The sequence below is a fragment of the Lolium perenne genome, chromosome 2 (assembly GCF_019359855.2).
Source record: "Lolium perenne isolate Kyuss_39 chromosome 2, Kyuss_2.0, whole genome shotgun sequence".
In the NCBI taxonomy this organism is placed as follows: Eukaryota; Viridiplantae; Streptophyta; class Magnoliopsida; order Poales; family Poaceae; genus Lolium; species Lolium perenne.
The window spans coordinates 178,943,973-178,968,020 of record NC_067245.2 but is presented as its reverse complement, the minus strand read 5'-3'; the positions used below and the strand labels follow the sequence as shown (position 1 = coordinate 178,968,020).

General features: G+C 43.2%; 1 protein-coding gene across 1 annotated transcript; it reads left to right on the top strand.

Moving 5' to 3' along the window:
• Positions 1-19,086: 19,086 nt before the first annotated feature.
• Positions 19,087-21,566, top strand: LOC127328955 (uncharacterized). The gene is made up of 3 exons (XM_051355509.1): positions 19,087-19,467; positions 19,637-21,349; positions 21,546-21,566. The coding sequence occupies exons 1-3, from the start codon at positions 19,087-19,089 to the stop codon at positions 21,564-21,566; spliced, it is 2,115 nt and encodes a 704-aa protein (XP_051211469.1).
• The last annotated feature ends 2,482 nt before the right edge of the window (positions 21,567-24,048 follow it).

Below are 24,048 nucleotides of genomic sequence, written 5' to 3'. Positions count from 1 at the left end.
CGAAATGATGAGGATGCTGCTGGCAGATCGGTCCCACATGTCAGCCTCTATGAACTATAAATGTTTCCTTTCTAGGATTTATTTTTTACCCCTATTTTCGGGCTACGTGCCTTTTTCTTTGAAACGTTGAGGACGCTACTGTCTCATGGGTCCCACATGGCATCCTCTCTTAACGATAAACCTTCATTTCTTGTTAACGACAGGTTTATCAGTATTATTTTTGCAGACTAATACAAGCTCTTTCGATCCAAGATCTTGCAAGTTGATAGATTAAATCATGGAATTATCAGGATATGTTTTAAATTTCAAATCCACTTTATGAATTTGTAAAATACCGTTATCCATGTGGTTATGAAGCGATCAAGGATTTTCATATTGTGCATGAGCAGTTTCAAAAATTGGAACCCAATAAATCAAAATAAATAAAAACAACTTTTATGTAGAATATCCATGTTTTTTTTGCCAATCATAGGATCTGTGTTTCATTAGAAAAGGGCCGAAATTGCATGAGCAGAAAGGCCCATTTGTGGTTATTGGGCTTCGACAGCCGGAGCAAGTAGACCGATAACAATTACCATGTAGATGTTTGATGACCCACAAGTATAGGGGATCGCAACAGTCTTCGAGGGAAGTAAAACCCAATTTATTGATTCGACACAAGGGGAGACAAAGAACACTTGGAAGCCTTAACAACGGAGTTGTCAATTCAGTTGCACCTGGAAACAGACTTGCTCGCAAGAGTTTATCAGTAGTAACAGTTTTATAGCAGTAGCAGTAGTGAAATAACAGCAGCAGAGTAACAGGGACAGCAGTAGCGATTTTAGTAAACAGCAGGATTAAAATACTGTAGGCACGGGGACGGATGACGGGCGTTGCATGGATGAGAGAAACTCATGTAATAATCATAGCAGGGCATTTGCAGATAATAATAAAACGGTGTCCAAGTACAAAGCAATCAATAGGCATGTGTTCCATATATAGTCGTGCGTGCTCGCAATGAGAAACTTGCACAACATCTTTTGTCCTACCAGCCGGTGGCAGCCGGGCCTCAAGGGAAACTACTGGATATTAAGGTACTCCTTTTAATAGAGTACCGGAGCAAAGCATTAACACTCCGTGAACACATGTGATCCTCACATCGCTACCATTCCCTCCGGTTGTCCCGATTTCTGTCACTTCGGGGCCATCGGTTCCGGACAGCGACATGTGTATACAACTTATAGGTAAGACCATAAACAATGATTATCTTGATGAAACAATAACATGTTCAGATCTGAGATCATGGCACTCGGGCCCTAGTGACAAGCATTAAGCATAACAAGTTGCAACAATATCATCAAAGTACCAATAACGGACACTAGGCACTATGCCCTAACAATCTTATACTATTACATGACCAATCTCATCCAATCCCTACCATCCCCTTCGGCCTACAGCGGGGGAATTACTCACACATGGATGGGGGAAACATTGCTGGTTGATGTAGAGGCGTTGGCGGTGATGGCGATGATGATCTCCTCCAATTCCCCGTCCCGGCGGAGTGCCAGAACGGAGACTTCTGGCTCCCGCGACGGAGTTTCGCGATGTGGCGGCGTTCTGGAGGGTTTCTAGCGACTTCGACTTCTCCCCTGGCGTTTTTAGGTCGAGGCGAATAAGTAGTCCGAAGGAGGGCGTCGGAGGCCGGCCGAGGGGGCCACACCACAGGGCCGCGCGGGCCCCCCTGGGCCGCGCCGCCCTATGGTGTGGGGCCCTCGGGCCTCCACTTCAATTGCCCTTCTGGCTCCATTAGTTTCCTGGGAAAATAGGGCCTTCTGCATAAATTCCGAGGTTTTTCCCGAAAGTTGGATTTCTGCACAAAAACGAGACACCAGAGCAGTTCTGCTGAAAACAGCGTTAGTCCGTGTTAGTTGCATCCAAAATACACAAATTAGAGGCAAAACAATAGCAAAAGTGTTCGGGAAAGTAGATACGTTTTGGACGTATCAACTCCCCCCAAGCTTAGCTTATTGCTTGTCCTCAAGCAATTCAGTTAACAACTGAGCGATAAAAGAACTTTCACGAACACATTTGCTCATATGATGTATATATTCTCATGCTATGGCTAATACTTAAGCAATTCATAATGAGATACATGCAAATAAGATCATCTAACAGCTATGTCAATCATGGAGAGGTACCAACAATTAATAAGAAGCATCATGAATCATGCATATAAGCAGAATTGCAATGTTCATAAGAGAGCATGATAAAGTGGTATCTCGCTTGCCTGTATTTGATTGGCAAAACATAAATGCCCGGGCACCTCTGGAGTTCATAGAAAGACTAGAAGTAGTGATTGTCAAAAGATAAATGCATCAAAGTTATACCACAATCAATCATATTTTGAGACAAGCATATTATACTAAGAATGACAGTTGTGCTCTCAAGATAGTGCTCAAAGAAATAATGGAGACACAACATAAAAGTAAAAGATTGACCCTTCGCAGAGGGAAGCAGGGATTAACATGCGCTAGAGCTTTTCATTTTTATAAAGACAGGAGTAAAATTATTTTGAGAGGTGTTTGTTGTTGTCAACGAATGGTAATGGGTACACTAACTACCTTGCCAACCGGACTTTCAAGAGCGGCTCCCATGAATTATTGCATATTTATTTGGCACTCCTTCCAACCTTTCTTGCACAAACCATGGCTAACCGAATCCTCGGGTGCCTGCCAACAATCTCATACCATGAAGGAGTGCCTTTTTATTTTAGTTTTATTATGATGATGACACTCCCCCCAACCTTTGCTTACACAAGCCATGGCTAACCGAATCCTTCGGGTGCCGTCCAACAATCACAAACCATGGAGGAGTGTCTATTTAAGTTAATTAATTCGGGACTGGGAATCCCATTGCCAGCTCTTTTTGCAAAATTATTGGATAAGCGGATGTGCCACTAGTCCATATGAGAATCCGTCAAAAGTAAATGACAAGGTTGAAAGCTAAACACCACATACTTCCTCATGAGCTATGAAACATAAACACAAATTGAGAAACATTTTGAAGGTTTTAAAGGTAGCGCATGAGAATTTACTTGGAATGGTTTGAAATGCCATGCATAGGTATTTATGGTGGACACTCTGGAATAACTTGGTTTTCATGTGTTTGGAAGCACGAGCAGCGTTCCCGCTCAGTACAAGTGAAGGCTAGCAAAAGACTAGGGAGCGACAAATCAAGAGAGCAGTAACTGTCATAATCATGCTTGCGGCAAAATAAATTAACGGAGGCATAAAAGTGATACAAGAACTCTGAAGCAATATAGATCATCGAGGCTTAATTGACTTTTTGTTCAGTCATATGCATGCGTGAGCATGTGCCAAGTCGATATAAATGAATTATTCAGAGGAGGATACCACAATGCCATACTTACTTATGAATAAAACAATGCAAACAAACATACATGACATGCTACTCATATTAATAAATTGGAGCTAAACATGAGAGATCATGAACTACTAGACTTTCTCAAATAACATATACCTCACATGAACCAACTAAGCATGCTCACATGGATGAGTATATGTACAAAAATGATAACAAATAGAGTTCATACCAGCCTCTTACCACAATCAGATTGTCGTAGATCGTCATTATTGCCTTTTCACTTGTGTAGCTTGGATAATATGAAATGAAAACCACGCTCCAGCCACCGAAGACCATTGAACTCAAAAAGAACTTTACAAACCAGAGAAGAACAGCAAATATTTTTGGTGTTTTCGAATTGCAAATAAGAACAAGAGGAAACAAGCAAACAAAGCAAAAATCTTTTTGGATTTTCTTATAGCAAACTAGCAATAGCAAATAAAGCGAAACAAATGCAAGAAACCAAAGCAAACAAATGGTGAAGAGAAACAACAGAAATATTTTTGGTCTTTTTGTGTTTTGGGAAGGAAACAAAGCGAAAACAAGAAATAGCAAACTAAAAGAAACACATAAAAGCGAGATGGCAGAAATCTGCCAAAACCTGACAGCAGTACAGAAATCGATTTTAACAAAAATCTTACGTTGCTCAGATCGAAAAGTGTTCAACTAATGGAAGTTAGATAACAACCTGGGGAACCTGCACGAAAATTTGCAGCTTAAAATGACGCTCTGGCTATTTTTGACGATTTTTACAGTAACGTTCCAGAATCTGTTTTCAGGCAGCATTTCCCCAAATATCATCTTCCTCTCATTAGAAAACCACTCAAACGAACAAAACAAGTATGTGCAAGTATCCAGCAATCATAATATGCAAAGAATGAGTGATGCTGGTATACCTCCCCCCAAGCTTAGGCTTTTGGCCTAAGTGGAGTTCAATCCCATCGATCCCATGAAGTAGTGTCTCCGTAATATGAAGATGGGTCGTATTCCGGGTATGTGCTAGAAGAAGCACCCGGATATGTGACGGTGTGGTCGTAGGAGGTCCCGACGTCCTCGGAGTCATGTTGCTGGTGGAAGTCTTTTATCTTCAAATGTTCATCCACCTCCTCCTTAGTGCACGACCATGACTGCCTGTCAATACTCAACAAACCAGGTTGGGGAAGAGGGATTTCCTTCTCCTCCCCGTCAGAAAACAACATTCTATACACCATACTATCTAAAGTGGAGTCAGTGGTAACAAAATGGTGACTCTTCATAGCAGTAATATCGAGTCTCCTAGGGGCCAATGGCACATCATTAGGATCAATAGGAAGATTAAGAAATGTTAAAACACGCAATGCAATGGTTCCTCCAAAAATAGGCCCCCTGGTAGTCAGGCGGCGAGCAATAAGAGCACCAAGGTGATAAGATGTATGACCAGTAAGTGCAATATTCAGGAAAGCAAGATGGTAGCTAGAGATATTACTAGTGTTCTCCCTACCAAGAATGCTAGTGGCAATGTAGTATGCAAAATACTTAATGGCGGGGAGTTGAATGTTCCTTATCTTGCCCCGCTGAATGGTGCGACAATCATCGTCGGTGATCCCGCGGTAGAGCTCCAGCAAGTCCCGGGGGTTGTCATCAATCCTACTTGCTGTACCTACAGGGGCAATATCCAAGGCACAACAAAAATCCTTCAATGGCATAGTCACAGTATTACCATAAATCCTGAATGCAACTGTTGGCTCATAGTGTTTGTTGTTGAACTGGAAACTCTCGACGAAGATTTTGGTGAGCAAGTAGTATTGCTCCCTTTCATCGCCCATATAAGTGGTTAACCCTGCCCTGTTGACAAGGGTTAAGAAATCCTCCAGTATCCCTGCATTCCTTAGAAAATCATAACTTGGAAAAGTAGAAGCATTAGGAGGACCGTTGTCCTCTTCAGGCGCGAAGCTAGGCGCGAGGATGTCTTCATTGTATGATTGCCTAATCCGGGTGGCGGCCCTAGAAGGCCTCCCAGTGCTGGTTGTCCCCTTCTTGAACAACTCCCCAAAGCTAAACTTCTTCATAGCTTCTCTGAAATTTTTCAACAAATGACATAAAAATTTGGTTTGGTGACATATAATTGAGGGAAACTACCATAGGAGCTTGCTAGAGTACTAATCATGCATCAAAACTAGTTTCTACCACTTAGAACAAGCATGCAAGCTCACTAAACATGTTACCTACAGCAGCAAAATATTCAAGATATACTCAACCAAACGAAATTCTACTTGGATGGGTGGAGGAGTCACATACCGAAGAACAAATGTGCCAAATTTCAGACAGAAATCTGGGCTGAGCAAAGAGATCGAAAAATCTGGAGCTCTGGAGCAAAAATGCGAGTGAGAGGAACTTGGTGTCGATTTTTTCGGGAGAGAGAAGAGTCTGGGAGGAAGAGATGGCAAAGTGGGGCAGAGGGGGACCCACACCACATGGTGGCGCGGCCACCTCCTTGGCCGCGCCGGCCTGTGGTCTGGCGCCCTCTGGTGCCCCACAGGTCATCCTCTGGTGCTCCCAGGTGCCTCGTGGAAAAATAGGACCAACGGTATAATTTTTGTGAATTTTTGAAAACTTTGAAAAACGCACATTTCTGGGTATTTAGTTTATTATTACTGGCCAGGAAAAATTTCGAAATCTTCAAATAACTAAAGAACTTTGCAAATTAAAAATGCTACAGCAACTAGAGCAAGTGGAGGAAGAAAGAAATGTTGTTTACCTCCTCTATGCATATAAAAAGGTATTCGTTAATAAGGTTGATCAAGTCTTGTCACCAAATAACTTTTTCATAGCATAAGAAGAAATAAACCTCAAATCAATCATGTTACCTTGAATTGTATTGATATGGATCCAATCACAAGAGTTTGATATTCTTCCTTAGGCTCATATATAGGACAATCAATAGTTCCCACTTTGATAGTTCTCACATTAGAAATAGTATTAACTCCACACGCTTTCTCAATCCTCTTGGGAAAATAAACGGTATGCTCCCTATCATCAACATTGAAAGTAACCTTTCCTTTATTGCAATCAATAACAGCCCCTGCGGTGTTAAGAAAAGGTCTCCCAAGAATAATAGACATATTATCATCTTCAGGCATTTCCAACACAACAAAATCAGTTAATATCAAGCAGTTAGTAGTAACTTGAACAGGAACATTCTCACATATACCAACAGGAATAGCAGTAGATTTATCAGCCATTTGCAAAGATATATCAGTAGGTATCAACTTATCTAAGTAAAGTCTCTTATAAAGAGAAAAAGGCATAACACTAACACCGGCTCCCAAGTCACATAGAGCAGTTTTAACATAATTATTCTTGATAGAACAAGGAATAGTAGGTATACCTGGGTCGCCCAACTTCTTTGGAATTTTGCCATTGAAAGAGTAATTAGCAAGCATAGTGGAAATTTCCTCATTGGGGATTTTCCTTTTGTTAGTAACTATATCTTTCATATACTTTGAATAAGGAGGCAATTTAATAGCATCAGTCAAAGGGATTTGCAAGAATAAAGGTTTCATCCAATCGCAAAATTTATTATAGTGTTCTTCTTCCTTTGATTTTAGTTTCTTAGCAGGAAAGGGCATTTGCTTTTGCACCCAAGGTTCTCTTTCATTACCATGTTTCTCAGCAATAAAGTCTTCTTTAGTATACTTTTTATTTTTAGCATGCTTTTCAGGTTCTTCTTCAACCTCTTCTTTATCAGGAGTATCATTCTTATCATTATCTTTATCATTATCATGTTCATTACCACTTTCAGTTTCAGCATCAGAAATAGAAATACTATTAGGATCATTAACAGGTTCAGAGGATTCTACAACATTTTTATGTTTCTTCTTCTTTTTCTTCCTAGAATGAGCACTAGGTTCAATGCGTTGAGAATCTTGCTCAATTCTTTTGGGATGCCCTTCAGGATATAGAGGATCCTGGGTAGAGACACCACCTCTAGTTGTTACTTCATAAGCATGTTTCTCTTTAGAATTATTCCCTAACAAGTCATTTTGCACTTTAGTGAGTTGATCAATTTGAGTTTGAATCATTTGAAAATGTTTAACAAGCATCTTAACATCATTGGAGGTTCTCTCCACAATATCATGCAATTCACTAATAGCTTGAGAATTTTCCATTAAATGATTCTCTACTCTCATATTAAAATTTTCTTCTTAACAATATAATTATCAAACTCATCTAAGCATTGTGCAGGAGGTTTCGAATACGGAATATCCTCCCTAGTAAAGCGTTGAAGGGAGTTTACCTCAATCATGGATGAAGGGGGAATTATCTCACATATATCTTCAATAGGAGGTAGATTCTTCACATCTTCAGATTTAATACCTTTCTCCTTGAGAGACTTCTTGGCTTCCCTCATATCTTCATCATTCAATTTAATTAAACCCCTCTTCTTCAATATTGGAATTGGAGTCGGTTCAGGCGTAGTCCAATCATCATGATTCCGGCTTATTTTAGCCAATAATTCTTCAGCGTCGTCTGGAGTTCTTTTCCTGAAAACACAACCAGCACAACTATCCAGGTATGCCCTAGACTCAATGGTTAGTCCACTATAAAATATATCAAGTAAATCATGCTTTTCCAGATCATGCTCAGGTCGAGCTCTAATAAGAGAGCAGAATCTCGACCAAGCCTCAGGCAATTTCTCTTCATCTTCCTGATTAAAGTTATAAATTCTCTGCAAAGCAGCATGTTGAGCACTAGCAGGAAAGTATTTGCGGAAGAAAACATCAAGCAATTCTTTCGGACTTTTAATAGAATTAGGTGGCAAATTATTATACCAAGTTTTAGCGTCATCCTTCAATGAGAATGGAAATATTTTAGCAACAAAGTAAGTACGCATCTTGACATCATCAGAAAACAAGCTACTCAGAGTAGATAACTCAGTCATGTGTTCAACAGCACTTTCTTTTTCAGTACCACAAAAGGGTGTTTTCTCAACAATAGCTATATGAGATAGATCAAGAGAAAAATCATAATCTTTATCCCTAATATTTATAGGAGATGTGGCAAACTTAGGATCAGGAGACAGTTTATATCTAACAGCATGTTCTGCAAGCAACTTTTTAATTTTTCTTGCATCAGTAGTAGCATTGCATTTTTCAATAAAATCATCATTAAGCTCCACATAATCTTCCTCAGGATCATCACTAAAATAATCAAGTTCAGGTGAACTAACAGGTGTAGTAGCATTAGGAGTTTCAGTATTTTCAATTTGTCTAGACCTAGCAATTGTAGCATCTAGAAAAGATCCCAATGAACCACTATCATCAAGCACAGCAGAAACATTATCAATATTATGAGAATTTTCAGATTCAGCAGAAGTACCCGCATGCGAAGCATGTGGCGGTGAAACAAGTTTATCAATCACAGATGGTGAATCAAGAGCAGCAGAGGTATTCAGAATTGTACCTTTTCTTGTAGTGGATGGTAATATGGCGATCTTAGTATCGCGAGGTTTACCCATGATGGAGAATTTGCAGCGAACAATATTAATCCAAGTGAACTTCCAAATAAAGCTATGCTCCCCGGCAACGGCGCCAGAAAATAGTCTTGATGACCCACAAGTATAGGGGATCGCAACAGTCTTCGAGGGAAGTAAAACCCAATTTATTGATTCGACACAAGGGGAGACAAAGAACACTTGGAAGCCTTAACAACGGAGTTGTCAATTCAGTTGCACCTGGAAACAGACTTACTCGCAAGAGTTTATCAGTAGTAACAGTTTTATAGCAGTAGCAGTAGTGAAATAACAGCAGCAGAGTAACAGGGACAGCAGTAGCGATTTTAGTAAACAGCAGGATTAAAATACTGTAGGCACGGGGACGGATGACGGGCGTTGCATGGATGAGAGAAACTCATGTAATAATCATAGCAGGGCATTTGCAGATAATAATAAAACGGTGTCCAAGTACAAAGCAATCAATAGGCATGTGTTCCATATATAGTCGTGCGTGCTCGCAATGAGAAACTTGCACAACATCTTTTGTCCTACCAGCCGGTGGCAGCCGGGCCTCAAGGGAAACTACTGGATATTAAGGTACTCCTTTTAATAGAGTACCGGAGCAAAGCATTAACACTCCGTGAACACATGTGATCCTCACATCGCTACCATTCCCTCCGGTTGTCCCGATTTCTGTCACTTCGGGGCCATCGGTTCCGGACAGCGACATGTGCATACAACTTATAGGTAAGACCATAAACAATGATTATCTTGATGAAACAATAACATGTTCAGATCTGAGATCATGGCACTCGGGCCCTAGTGACAAGCATTAAGCATAACAAGTTGCAACAATATCATCAAAGTACCAATAACGGACACTAGGCACTATGCCCTAACAATCTTATACTATTACATGACCAATCTCATCCAATCCCTACCATCCCCTTCGGCCTACAGCGGGGGAATTACTCACACATGGATGGGGGAAACATTGCTGGTTGATGTAGAGGCGTTGGCGGTGATGGCGGTGATGATCTCCTCCAATTCCCCGTCCCGGCGGAGTGCCAGAACGGAGACTTCTGGCTCCCGCGACGGAGTTTCGCGATGTGGCGGCGTTCTGGAGGGTTTCTGGCGACTTCGACTTCTCCCCTGGCGTTTTTAGGTCGAGGCGAATAAGTAGTCCGAAGGAGGGCGTCGGAGGCCGGCCGAGGGGGCCACACCACAGGGCCGCGCGGGCCCCCCCTGGGCCACGCCGCCCTATGGTGTGGGGCCCTCGGGCCTCCACTTCAATTGCCCTTCTGGCTCCATTAGTTTCCTGGGAAAATAGGGCCTTCTGCATAAATTCCGAGGTTTTTCCCGAAAGTTGGATTTCTGCACAAAAACGAGACACCAGAGCAGTTCTGCTGAAAACAGCGTTAGTCCGTGTTAGTTGCATCCAAAATACACAAATTAGAGGCAAAACAATAGCAAAAGTGTTCGGGAAAGTAGATACGTTTTGGACGTATCAATGTTCGTTGGCAACCCAAAAGTGAAATATTGGGTCCAACAGGGGAAGGTTGAACAATACTTTTTCTATTGGGAAGGTGGTACATGGGGTTATCCTGACAAAAAAAATGGAACATGGGTTACTGAAGGTTGCCCATTTGTGCCCAATATGTTTGTCAGCAGGAGCTTTACCTTCCGCCGCCGCCGCCATGGTCGAGCTAGCGGTACGGCGGCGTCTCAAGCTCGGGGTAGCGCAGCGTCCGCGCGCGCCCCAAATTAAGGTACCTATTAAGCGGAGATACGTACCCGCGACGAGCACATCGGCCTCGCGACGACACCTACGATAGGCTCGGCTGGCCTTGGGGCATTTACCCCTAGCCTCTTCCATGCTCGAGTTTTAGAAATGTTTCTGGCTCTGTTCAACACTGGATCAAATTTGTCAACATGACCATTTTTATGGAGTAGCAACGAGTTGAATCTCTCAAAACTCTTTAAGTTCTGCAATATAACGACTAATTGGGACTACCTTATACAAAATGATTACATATCCTTATTTTGGAAGCAAGCAATCACACACTTATAGTTTGCTAGTCAGCTGCACGTAACGTTAAAAATCGGCAATTATAATGAATAAACCTGTAATCTTCACTTAAAATGCATTAAGGAGCATCAAATTTGACAAATCAAACCATGTCTTACTGAAAATTGACATGTCTTTCTCATGCAGAAATTAAAATTATCCATGCATGTGCGTTTATACAGGTTAAGTTTTGCACGTATTATTTTTTGTACTAACTTTTCTGACTACCTTCAAAGCTCCAATCCTTCTTCATCATCTTTGTTGTACCGCACTGATGCAAGTGAATGCGAGCTGCTCGCCAGACGCGACTTCGTGTCCGATATGTGTACATGTACTATGCCTTCTCCATCTAGTGCTAGTTACGCCTCTGTGCTAATTAATTCTATCCCAGTGCCTACATCCAGCACAAACCTCTGTCATTGCAGCTGTGACTCACCTCGACCATTGGAGCCCAATCACAAGAGCGAGCTCGATCAGTCGTCTCAACCAGAGAGGCATGTGTCTCATGGTTAGCTATCTACAACTTGCTGTCTTACTAAAACCGTGCCTATCATAGAGATCACCTCGCTGGTGTAGCAATGGCTGCAAGTAGCTGCTATGGGGATAAGGAAGAAAAGATTTAAAAAATGGGGTGGGGCCAACAAGCAGCTCGGAAATTATTGTATTGCAAGTTCATATCAACAATTATTTTGCCCGGAAATTATTGTATTGCAATTTCGACGATTCGCACTTGATCATACTTTTCATCGGCTGCCCAGTTTGGCTGACCGGTTTGTTTATTCGCTAGTGTCCTCCTTCCTAGACACCCAAGTCCATCATCATGGGCACTGACAAGGTGTAATATAAGATATATGCCACAGAAATAATACGTAGGATGTTGATAATGAAAATAAGTTTCCAATGGTCCGTGTCCAACAAGGGACGAGTAGTTTCTCTCCACTTCATCCTGACGTGTGTGGTGAGCAAGCCCTCCCATCAGTATCAGAGGAATTTAATTTGACAAGGGCTACAGGAAGACATCACCAAGAAAGGGTGATGCATGTCTCCTTCAACAAACACAGCAGTACATGTCTGAAGCAAGTACATGAACACAAGTACACCACCATAATAATACTACATGAACACAAGTGATGCCGTCGGTTGGGGAGGCCTAAATAAAACTTAAACTTAATCCTAATCTAGGGGACGTCGGTTGGGGCGCGCGACGGGTCTGCCTCGTCCTCGTTCTTCGCCTGTGCCGCCTACGTCCGTGCCCGCTTCTCGTCCCATGCTTCGCGACAGGGGCGGCGCCAGGGGTATTCTTGCGTATGCAGCTGAATACCCAAGATTTTGACAAAACCTTAGAATTTCCTCATAAATCAGGGAAAAATTTGGCAAATACATGAGGATTTGGCAAAATGAATACACTGGTTGAAAATGAATACCCAGCACATCATCACTGGCACAGCCACTGTTCGCGCTTCAGGCGTTGGAGCATGGCGGACACCGTCAAAAGACCTTGCCGGCGGCGCTATCCCAGCGGTTCAGTCCTTAGCCGAGAAATCTCCTTCTGGTAGAAGAGTATCGCTTGCTGGCGGGCGAACGCCTCATAATGGCGATGAGCCCTGTCCTCGCAGAACTTCCGTTGGGAAGCCTCCAAGATCCGGAGGTCATGCTCGTTGTACTCCTCCTTCAACCGTGGGTCCTCGTTGTTACCGGAGCTGTACTCCGCGTCGGACTGCGGCTCCGGCTCTGGCTCCGGCTACGGCTGCGATGGTGGTGGAGGCTGCGCGCGGACTTTGAGGCCAAGCCTACAGAACCTCGTCTTCCGATGGCGCGGCATTTTTGAGGTGGAGAGGAGAGAATGGAGCGTAAGCGGTGGTGGAAATGAGAGGATAGCACCGCGGGGGTGGACGGCGTAGTAGGTACTTAATGCTGGTGGTAGGCAACTACCCTCATTTACGGCGGCATAGGCGACTGGACGCCGCGTGTCCGGCCGCTGCCCTCGTGGCCGCCTAGGTTTAGGCGCGGGAGACCATTAAACGCCGGGGACTACCAACCTTCCCGCGTCGCCTTTGATGCGAACAGTCGCGTCCTCCCGCTGACAAGGCGGCCCCACATGCGAAAACCGTCGTGCCGCGAGGCGCCGACGCGCCCGATTCGCGCCCTTCGCCGGTGTGAGCCCAAAAAATGCAACTACTACTACTGTACTAGCGTATAGGGTGAGCAGGCCCTCCCATCAGTATCAGAGGAATTTGACAAGGGCTACAGGACGACTAGTTACATCACCAAAAAAGGTGATGCATGTCTCCTTCACATGGTCTTCTTATGTCATATAGTAAGGCACTAGCAATGATCGGCGCGGCGTGTCTAACTAATATACTCCCTCTATCTCAGAGCTTAAGGCGTAAAAATAAATTCGATTTTTGATCAAAGCATAAGGCGTAGGGTGAACTCTATCCTATTTCTACCGAAGATGCCCCTCTCAGCCGTTTCTCGTTTGCTAAAAACAAGGAGACGATTGACCCAGCTATGGCATGCACACGGTATTCACGCTGAATTAACTGCTCCTCCAGTCAATCTCCTCTAAAACCGGTGCCTCATTGGTTGTATATGGTGCATGCATGAGATGGTAGTTAACGAGGAGTCTGATGCGGCTACTTTAGGGAAGAGAGAGAAATACGGACTAAAAGGAGTGAGTTATTAGAGATTTATGAGGGGCAAGTATGGAAGCTAATTTGCACGCCAACCCTCCTTAATCCTAGCGCCAATTTATTTACACCTTAAGCTGTGAGATGGAGTAAATGTTTAGCAGTTGTAAATATTTATGGGCTTTTCATCAGCAATGATGATGGCACAACATGAAGTGAAGTTTAGCAGTTGTAGCATGATTTTCTTTTTGAATAAATGATGCTCAAACTCACCGATTCTCAAACTGCCCTTACAACGTTAAGGGAGCTGATATTAGGCACATACCCACTTTCCCTAAGCCCTGAGACAACGCAATCAAACATCATGCTATCCGGAAGTCTGAAACAATCTCAACTGTGAAGAGATCAACATTTAATTTAACAAAACTGTCTAATCCTGATGTGTAGAGAACGAATCCGTTGCACATATTGCTGCAACTCATAAATAGATCACAACACAACTTCAGGATTATTTTTTACAGAACACAATTTTGTGATGCCATTTGTTATCACTCCTTGGTGTGTATCTTGTGCAGTATCGGTTAAATTGCTAGGCCATCTACTAATACTGATGGTTACTGATGGTTCATGTCTCCAGTTGTGAAAGTAAGAGTTCATATACTTAGCCAAATGCTCAGCTAGCTACCCCATGTAGGAAACTGACCGTGTGAAGGTAATTGCATCCTTCTAAGAATTTGATCTATTAAAAGACATCTGAAAACAAAAGACGGCTACCCTGAAGTAATTGAGTGTAAGATGAAATACTAAAATTGCTACACCAGCAAAAGTGGACAATTGCCTCATCTAAGCTGGTCTAGTGTACATCCATGTTTAACATGTGAATATGTGAGCGTATGAATTAGTAGCCAAAAACAACAGACTATTTTCAGGGAAAGCACGGCAAAGTAAATGCAGATAATTCTACTTTAGCAATCGTCTCACCTTGACACATGTAATATGAACTATAGTTTCATGAACAGTAATTAGTAAGAACAGAGAAAAGTAACAGCTGCCTTAGTTGATATAATCTAAAAATAGTAGCTGCCCATTTCAGCTAATGATTTGTCCAGATGAAAAGCCCAACAGGAAACTAAGCATCAGAAACGTCCTAATAATATATAGAAACTAACTCTACATCAGGATAAGAATGAATTCAGTAGCTAACTCTATTTGAGTCCTTCTGTTACTTTGACTGATGTTTACATACTAAAGTGGTACTGCAATCATGTTTCTGTGACTGACATCGAGCATTCTTGCAGTTTTAGCATTTGTGTCATCTAGGTTACTATTGATGCGTAGCTAATAGTGTAGTGAATGGAAATTGGACCGACCTTTTTTTTCTCTGCAAATGATGGATATACCTTCTTTTTCTCGAATACACACCAAACTGTGTCATCTGTATTAGAAGAAAGCACTAAAGTAGTGCAAATACAACTCTCAAAGCAATATCAAAAAGAAAAGAAGAAAAATGAAGCAAAAAACTTCTAAGCTAGGCTATGTAGAATCTAAAACGTGTCCAGTTGGGTCATTAGACTGGCACGTTGTACATCCCTGCACCCATCACAAGAAACAGTGTGAAGACCAGAGCCTGAAGCAGTGTCTACACCCAAACAATTCAGATATGAACAACAATTGACAATACAGAACATATTAAATCATGCCAACGTTACCTCAACCGTCCGTGGCTGACATTGCTAGATTCAGGCTCAATAGTATTGCTTCTGTAACATCCCGATTTTTATGAGCTGAATTTTTTTTTAGGAATGGATGTTGCAGCGAAATAAAATAAAGAAATATTTTATTTGGAGTTCTTAAAATTGATCTTCTGAATTGAATTTCTATTCGAAGCCAGAGATTGTGTTGTCTTAAATACATATCTGAATCTTTGGTCAAATTGCCTATTTGTTTCTTATTGGTTCGTTTGGTTTTGGTCTTGTGCACGCGCGTGCATGCTTGGCTGTAGCCATGCACGATACATGCACGACATGGTTTGGCCGGAAGCACGTTGGTCTCCATCCTATTCTCTACTTTCTTTTCTATACTTCACAAGCCCACCAAGGCTCCAATCGAACCAGCAGCCCATCCAAGCCGAGCGATCGCTAGCTCGTTCTAGCACACCAGGAGTCCGTGTTGTACATAAATAGCATCGGTGCACCGGACGATTGTTCCGATCCTCTCGACGCCTCTCAGCTGCATATAAAAGCCTCCCATCGCCCACAAGTCTTCTCTTTTCCTCCCTACGCCGCCACCCAAAGCCCTAGAGGCTTAGATCGATCTAATCTCGCGGAACTCCGCGAGGCCGTCGCCGAACGCCGCTCGCGTTCCCGGCGATTCAGGGCACTAGAGGCGGAGCTGCTGCGCCAGGAGGATCACCGGGACGTGGGGAGTTCATCCACGGAGCTAGAAGGCCAAGTTGCTGACCACAGACGACACCCACGGCACCAACACCAACTCTGGACACCGACTTCAACCACGAACTGCGTCGCGCTCGGTGAGCACCAGTAGAAACCCTTGCACACACGCGCTACACATCTATATACCTACCTCCTAGACATGGTTTCCAGCCTTAGTTTTACAGTTTGTCGAGTCGCCGGTGAACCGAATGCCATCTGGTGGCATGGTCGTGTTAGGCAACCTAGAACAGGTTTTTTGTTTTGTTTCCAACACATGATATTTACCAATTTGCTCCAGGAAACCATTAGTGCTGATAGTGTTGTTTATATCTGACGTTTTCCAACCTATTTTCCATGTACTGCTGCTAGTTTTTCCTAACGTAGTGCTGCCTATTTATGTATTCGTGCATGTCTAGTTTGATCTGAGCTCTTGGATTGGTTATACATGTTTAGCTATAGGCTAGATTGGTTAATGTCTCACACTACTCTATTACGTTAACTGGTTTAGTTGTTACCAGTAGAGCATATTGGTATGTAAATATGGTGACTAGATATGCTGGTAGTTTAGAATGACATAGGTTTATATTATTGCATGTTGCCTCTCTTGAATTGGATATTATTTTAGCATGCAATTAATTCTTGGTTAGGCATCACCAGGTTAGATGTCATACTAATACCATGCTACTGTTAAAGTCACAATAGTTCATGCATATTAGTTGTTTCTCTGGTACGCATGTACACATTATTCTAATCCTAGATTATTTTACCCATGCTTGATTATAACTAGTAGCATGTAGTCTGTTTGCATATTACATTTTAAATCTGTGTCATCTATGTAGGTTCGCTTAATATATTTTTCTAAAATATTTTGCTACCCAATATTGAGCGATCGCCATACCTTGCGCCTTAGTTAACTCAAATCCCGGATGAGCCATTTCAGTCTCTTATACTCCATGTATATCGAACGACCACATACTTTTTATTTGGATCTTTCTATTTGGCTTTTATCGGTGTTTATTTGAAACTGTATTTATTTGTGGTGTATCGTTATGACGAGTAGGGAGTGACGGGAACGGGTCGAACCAAGAGTACGAAGGAGGGTTTTTCGACGACAACGAAGGCATGCCCTCTCATCATTCTTATCCCAGTTTTACAACTTGCATGTTATTTTATGTTTTACAAATATATGCTATTTTATTCCAGTAGCTAGCGTGTCGATTGACACACCAACTTGATCTGCTTGTCGCCTTGTACTTGATACCCTGAGTAGTGATTATATATAATTCTGATAGAGTAGAATGCTTAGCCATGCTAAATAATCATTAGGAAACTTCCTGTTGCCTCTTCGGAGGAATTGATCGACCTACGGGTCAAAACACCCCTTTGAACATTGTTGAGCTCGTTTGAGCTGGGCTAGTTAGCCATTGTTGTTTCCTCTACTCTATGCTACTCTGGGTGAAACTTACCATCTAAACATGGCGCGGGCGACAGCTGGATCAGATGTTGAAGGAGCGGTTGGCTGCCCTTCATTTGTTGGAGGGGGCAATCCGTCGTCCGTGCCGCATAAGGATCCTAACAAGTCTTGGATTTGAAGATTGTGACAACCGTACAACCACATGCTATATGGGCACTGGCTTGGTTGAGTATGTTAGTCAGCCTTAGGTGTCGATGTCGCCGTACCGCTGATGAGGTGTCTGCCTACGGGGGAACCTTCGGCACAGATGGGGGGACCGGTTTGGGGACGTACTCTCAGTTCCGTGCGCCATACCCGGTGGGCATGTCACATCTTTGGGGGATCTAGCTAAAAGACCTCGTCACAAACTCCCTATTGCTATGCTAGCGATGGCTGGTTGCAACAAGGCGAGATTGTGACATGTGGTGAAAGTGTACCACCTCTGCAGAGTTAAACCTATTCGAATAGCCACGTCCTCGGTCATGGACGACACATGAATCCTTCTGGACATACAGGAACCTGTTTTGCTATTTTCCTCTTTGCCTCCATCCTTTCCTTGGAATCTGAATCCTATGATGTGTGTGAGTTGTCGTGGACAGTCACATTGATGAGAAATATTACACTGAATATAAAACATGTTTTCGTCTAAAACTGCTTTTATCAAATCTAGTGTATTTTTGCAAATAAAATTGGCTTTTCTGCAAAAAAACCATATAGCCTTTCTTTGAAGCCTCATGTAGATTTAGTAGGTTTGCACGAGGGGGCATGTTGAGTACGAAATGTACTCATGGCAAAACTTTTGTTGATATTCAGAGTACTATGAAGATGGTGAAGACTATGGCGACTATGACGATGCTGAGGAGTGAGGCCTCGTGGACTACATCGACTGCCTGTGGCTAAGATGGAGTTACTTCGCATTTTATTATCCGTTGTGCTTTCTGGTTGTAATAAATGTCACAAGACATTTCATTTTGTGGCTCAAACTTTGTAATAATTTTTTTTTGCACGTTCTGCAATGATATTTATTTCGCTGTGTCATCAAGCTAATCCTGGATTGACGAGTCACACAGGGGGGGGTTCGGAATGTTAAGTTCCGGTTCTCACAGAAGTGGTATCAGAGCCGACGTCGACCTAGTCACGTGGCCTTAGTTAGAATGGAAAAACTTTTATAACAATTTGAAAAAAAATATTTAATTTTGAAAGTCCTCGTAGTCTAATTTCTGACTATTGCTTTTCCTTGTCTTACCTTGTTCGCCATTTGTTCTTAAATTTCTTCCCTAACCACTTCTTTAGTATACAATATCCTATCTAGACGATACCCATCTCAAGAACGCATGGAATCAAGAGTCATATATCAAGTACTCCATACTTCAGTACCCAGTTGAGAGAAGACGAACCATATAGGATGAGTTGAAAAGAATCATTTTAGATATGTACTACGTATGTTAGGGGATTTTCCTTGAGTATTGACTACACCTCTTTGGTTATTTTATGTAGTCATACTAAACCATGTTTTACAAAGTAATTTGATTGAAGTTTATTTGGATATTTCATGTTTGGTTACAGATTTGGTTTTGGGTTAGTATTTTTTCCCTCTTATCTATCCTAACTTGGAACAACGACACAGGATGAATGCAAATCGGGGTCGTGGTCGCGGAGGACGCGGACGCGGACGTGGTCGCGCGCCAGCGTTTCAGGAGAACTTCGTCGAGGGTGAAGTTCACGACACGGACACTGACACCGAGAATGAGGGACCAGAGCAGCCGCTGCCACCGCCACCAGTTAACATTGCGCAAGTGATGCTCATGCAGACACAGTTACTGCAGCAGATGGCCGCCACTCTGGCGAACCAGAACCAGAACCAAAACCAAAACCAGAATCCGAATCCTCCTCCACCGCAGTCCAAGCTTGCAGAGTTCATGAGGACGAAGCCACCCACCTTTGCGGGATCAGCGGACCCTATTGAGGCAGATGATTGGCTGAAGGATATTCGCCGGAAGCTCAACCTGGTGAGTGTTAATGCTCAAGACCGTGTGAAGTATGCTGCGCATCAACTTCAGGGTGTGGCCGCGGATTGGTGGGAGAACTATTGTGAGGCGCATGATGATGCCGAGGGGATCACGTGGAATGAGTTTACCGAATCATTTCGCACTGCACACTGGTCTTATGGATCTGAAGAGGGATGAATTTCGAGCTCTAGTTCAGGGGAAGATGATAGTCTCTGAGTACTGGGACAGTTTCGCCCAGTTATCTCGCTATGGAAGGGCGGATATTCCCACTGAGGCGGATAAGATTTCTAAGTTTCTGAGGGGCCTGAACCTAGGTCTGAAGGATAGGTTGGTGTCTCATGATTTTGCCAACTTCCAGAGTTTGGTCAACAAGGCTATTCTTCAGGAGAATTCAAAGAACGAACTTGATGAATACCGCAAGCGCAAGGCACCACAGAGTCAGTATGGGGCAGGGAGCTCACGCCAGAAGAACAATAACAACCCAGGATACCGTGGATCAGGTGCAAAGCCGGCGAAGCCTAATCCCAATGCTTCGTATGGTGCCTATCGTACTCCGAGAGCTGAAGTCGGAGGGAACCATGCCAACACTGCTGGGAGGACATGCTACAACTGTGGCGAAGAGGGTCACTTTGTTGCTGCATGCCCAGGCAAGAAGAACGCAGGGGCGATGCCAGTGAAGTTCAACTTAGGTTCCGCCGCCAAGACACCAGCAGCGGGACGTGGAAGGGGCATACTACCTACCCCGGGAGGTGCACCTCATGCCTCAGGACAGCAAGGACGTGGCCAAGTCAACCATGTCACGACAGAACAAGCACATGAAGCTTCAGATGTTGTCCTTGGTATGTTTCCAATCAACTCATGTTATGGTTCCGTACTTTTCGATTCTGGAGCTTCCCATTCGTTCATTTCCAAGCAATTTGTTGAAAAACACCGTTTGAAAACCGAGGGTATGAGTCGGGAGATGGCAGTACAATCACCTGGGGGAATTCTTACTACGGGTTCAAAATGTCCTAAGGTGATCCTTACGATCGAGGGAGTAGAGTTTCTAGCAGACCTCATAGTGTTAGATTCTAAAGGGTTAGATGTTATTCTGGGCATGAACTGGTTAGTAAAACACAAAGCTATGATAGACTGTGGCCTTGGAGCAGTATCGCTGACTAGTAAGAATGGAACTGTGGTGGATTACAAACCCAAGTCAGCACCTCATACCGCAGTGGACAGTATCCTGAACAGCTTGAAGGGAATGGTTGTATCAGATGTTAGAGTGGTTAAGGAATACCCAGATATTTTTCCGGATGAGTTACCTGGTCTGCCACCAGACCGTGAGATAGAGTTTGCCATCGAGTTAGTCCCAGGCACTGCTCCTATTGCAAAGAGACCATATAGGATGCCGGCAAATGAACTAGCTGAAATGAAGAAGCAAATTGAGGAGCTTTTAGAGAAGGGATATGTTAGACCAAGCACCTCGCCTTGGGGAGCACCGGTGTTGTTTGTTAAGAAGAAAGATGGTACCATGCGAATGTTCGTGGATTACCGTGGCCTGAATGAAGTGACCATCAAGAATAAATACCCTTTGCCTAGGATTGATGATCTGTTTGATCAATTGAAGGGAGCTTCTGTCTTCTCTAAGATAGACCTCAGGTCGGGATACCATCAGCTGAAGATCCGACCCGAAGACATACCTAAGACAGCCTTTGTCACTCGGTATGGTCTCTACGAATTTCTGGTGATGTCCTTTGGACTCACGAATGCACCAGCCTACTTCATGAATCTCATGAATAAAGTGTTCATGGATTGCTTGGATAAGTTCGTCGTAGTGTTCATTGATGATGTGTTGATCTACTCTCGTAATGAGGAAGATCACGAGAAGCACCTTCGGATTGTTTTGGAAAGGCTTAGAGAACATCAGCTATATGCCAAGTTTAGCAAGTGTGAGTTTTGGCTGAAGCAAGTGGATTTCCTTGGTCATGTCATCTCGGCGGAAGGAGTAGCAGTGGATCCGGCTAAAGTGGAATCAGTACTTAGTTGGAAACAGCCGAAGAATGTGTCAGAGATACGTAGTTTCCTTGGTCTTGCAGGGTATTACCGTCGATTCATAGAGGATTTCTCGCGGATTGCAAGACCGATGACACAATTGATCAAGAAAGATAAAAAGTTTGAGTGGACGCCAGCATGTGAAACGAGTTTCCAAGAACTCAAGAGGAGATTGACATCGGCTCCGGTGCTAATACTGCCAGATATTCGGAAGGATTTTGAAGTTTATTGTGATGCTTCTAAACAAGGATTGGGTTGTGTGCTCATGCAACAAGGCAAGGTTGTGGCCTATGCATCGAGACAATTACGCCCTCATGAAGTGAACTATCCTACCCCATGACTTAGAGTTGGCTGCCGTAGTTCATTCCTTAAAGATATGGAGGCACTACCTTATTGGCAACCGTTGTGAAATATATACGGATCATAAGAGTTTGAAGTATATTCTCACTCAACCGGATTTGAATCTGAGGCAAAGGAGATGGCTGGAGTTGATTAAGGACATTGGCATAAATTATCACCCTGGAAAAGCTAATGTCGTAGCTGATGCGTTGAGCAGAAAGGTTTATTGCAATAACCTCATGATTCAAGAAGCTCAACCAGAATTGCATGAAGAGTTTAGAAAGTTGAACTTGAATGTGAGTCTCGCTGAAAATGAGGAGGTATTAGAAGTCAAGTTCACTCTAGAGGATCAAGTTAGAGAAGCCCAGAAAAGTGACACAGGGATCGAAGAGATTCGAGCAAAAATCAAGTCAGGAGAAGCGCCTGAATACAAGGAGGATGAAAGTGGAAGCATTTGGTTTCGAGATCGCTTATTGGTGCCCAACCAAAAGGAACTCAAGGATGCAATCATGAAAGAGGCACATGACACATCATATTCCATACACCCAGGAAGCACAAAGATGTATCACGATCTCCGAGATAGTTTTTGGTGGTCTAGCATGAAGCGAGAGATTGCAGAGTATGTATCTAGGTGTGATGTATGCCGCAGAGTCAAGGCAGAGCATCAGAAACCTGCGGGACTGCTTCAACCACTCAAAGTTCCTGAGTGGAAATGGGAAGAAATCGGGATGGACTTCATTACAGGACTCCCGAGGACGACAGCAGGATATGATTCTATTTGGGTCATCGTGGATCGATTAACCAAGTCAGCTCACTTTATCCCGGTGAAGACCACTTTTAAGGGGGAGAAATTGGCCGAATTATACATGGCCAGAATTGTTTGCCTACATGGAGTCCCGAAAAAGATTGTGTCTGATCGAGGTACTCAATTTACCTCGAGGTTTTGGAAGAAGATACATGAAGTATTGGGCACACAGTTGAATTTTAGTACCGCCTACCACCTGCAGACTGATGGACAAACTGAGCGAGTGAATCAGATTTTAGAAGACATGCTTCGAGCATGTGCTCTAACCTGTCAGCGTACATGGGACAAGAGTTTGCCGTATGCAGAATTTTCTTACAACAATAGCTTTCAAGCGAGCCTACAAATGTCACCGTTTGAAGCTTTGTATGGACGGAAGTGCCGCACCCCACTTAACTGGCATGAGGTCGGGGAGAACCAAGTTTTTGGACCCGATACTCTAGAGGAAGCAGACAAGCAAGTAAAGATGATTCAGGAAAGGCTACGGGCTGCCCAATCTAGGCAGAAGGTATATGCGGATAGACGCCATCACGAGTTATCATTTGAGAAGGGTGACGATGTGTACTTGAAAGTATCTCCACTTCGCGGGATGCGACATTTTGGACTAAAGGGAAAGTTGGCACCTCAATACATTGGACCATTTACGATCACCGCCCGACGTGGCGAGGTTGCTTATGAGTTAGCACTACCCGAGAAGCTATCAAAAGTGCATAATGTGTTTCACGTGTCCCAGCTGAAGAAATGTTTCAATAAGCCAGAAGAAGAGGCTCGGAAAACCTCGTTGGATTCCATAGAAGTGCAAGATGACTTAACTTATGAAGAGTACCCTGTCAAAATTCTTGATGAACAATTGAGGACAACTAGGAGGAATGTGATCAAGTTCTGCAAAGTTCAATGGAGCAACCATAGCGAGGAAGAAGCGACATGGGAGCGGGAAGATGCCCTCCGGGAGGAGTTTCCAAATCTTTTCTCTTAGGCCGAATCTCGGGGTCGAGATTCCTTGTAAGGGGGGTAGAATTGTAACATCCCGATTTTTATGAGCTGAATTTTTTTTTAGGAATGGATGTTGCAGCGAAATAAAATAAAGAAATATTTTATTTGGAGTTCTTAAAATTGATCTTCTGAATTGAATTTCTATTCGAAGCCAGAGATTGTGTTGTCTTAAATACATATCTGAATCTTTGGTCAAATTGCCTATTTATTTCTTATTGGTTCGTTTAGTTTTGGTCTTGTGCACGCGCGTGCATGCTTGGCTGTAGCCATGCACGATACATGCACGGCATGGTTTGGCCGGAAGCACGTTGGTCTCCATCCTATTCTCTTCTTTCTTTTCTATACTTCACAAGCCCACCAAGGCTCCAATCGAACCAGCAGCCCATCCAAGCCGAGCGATCGCTAGCTCGTTC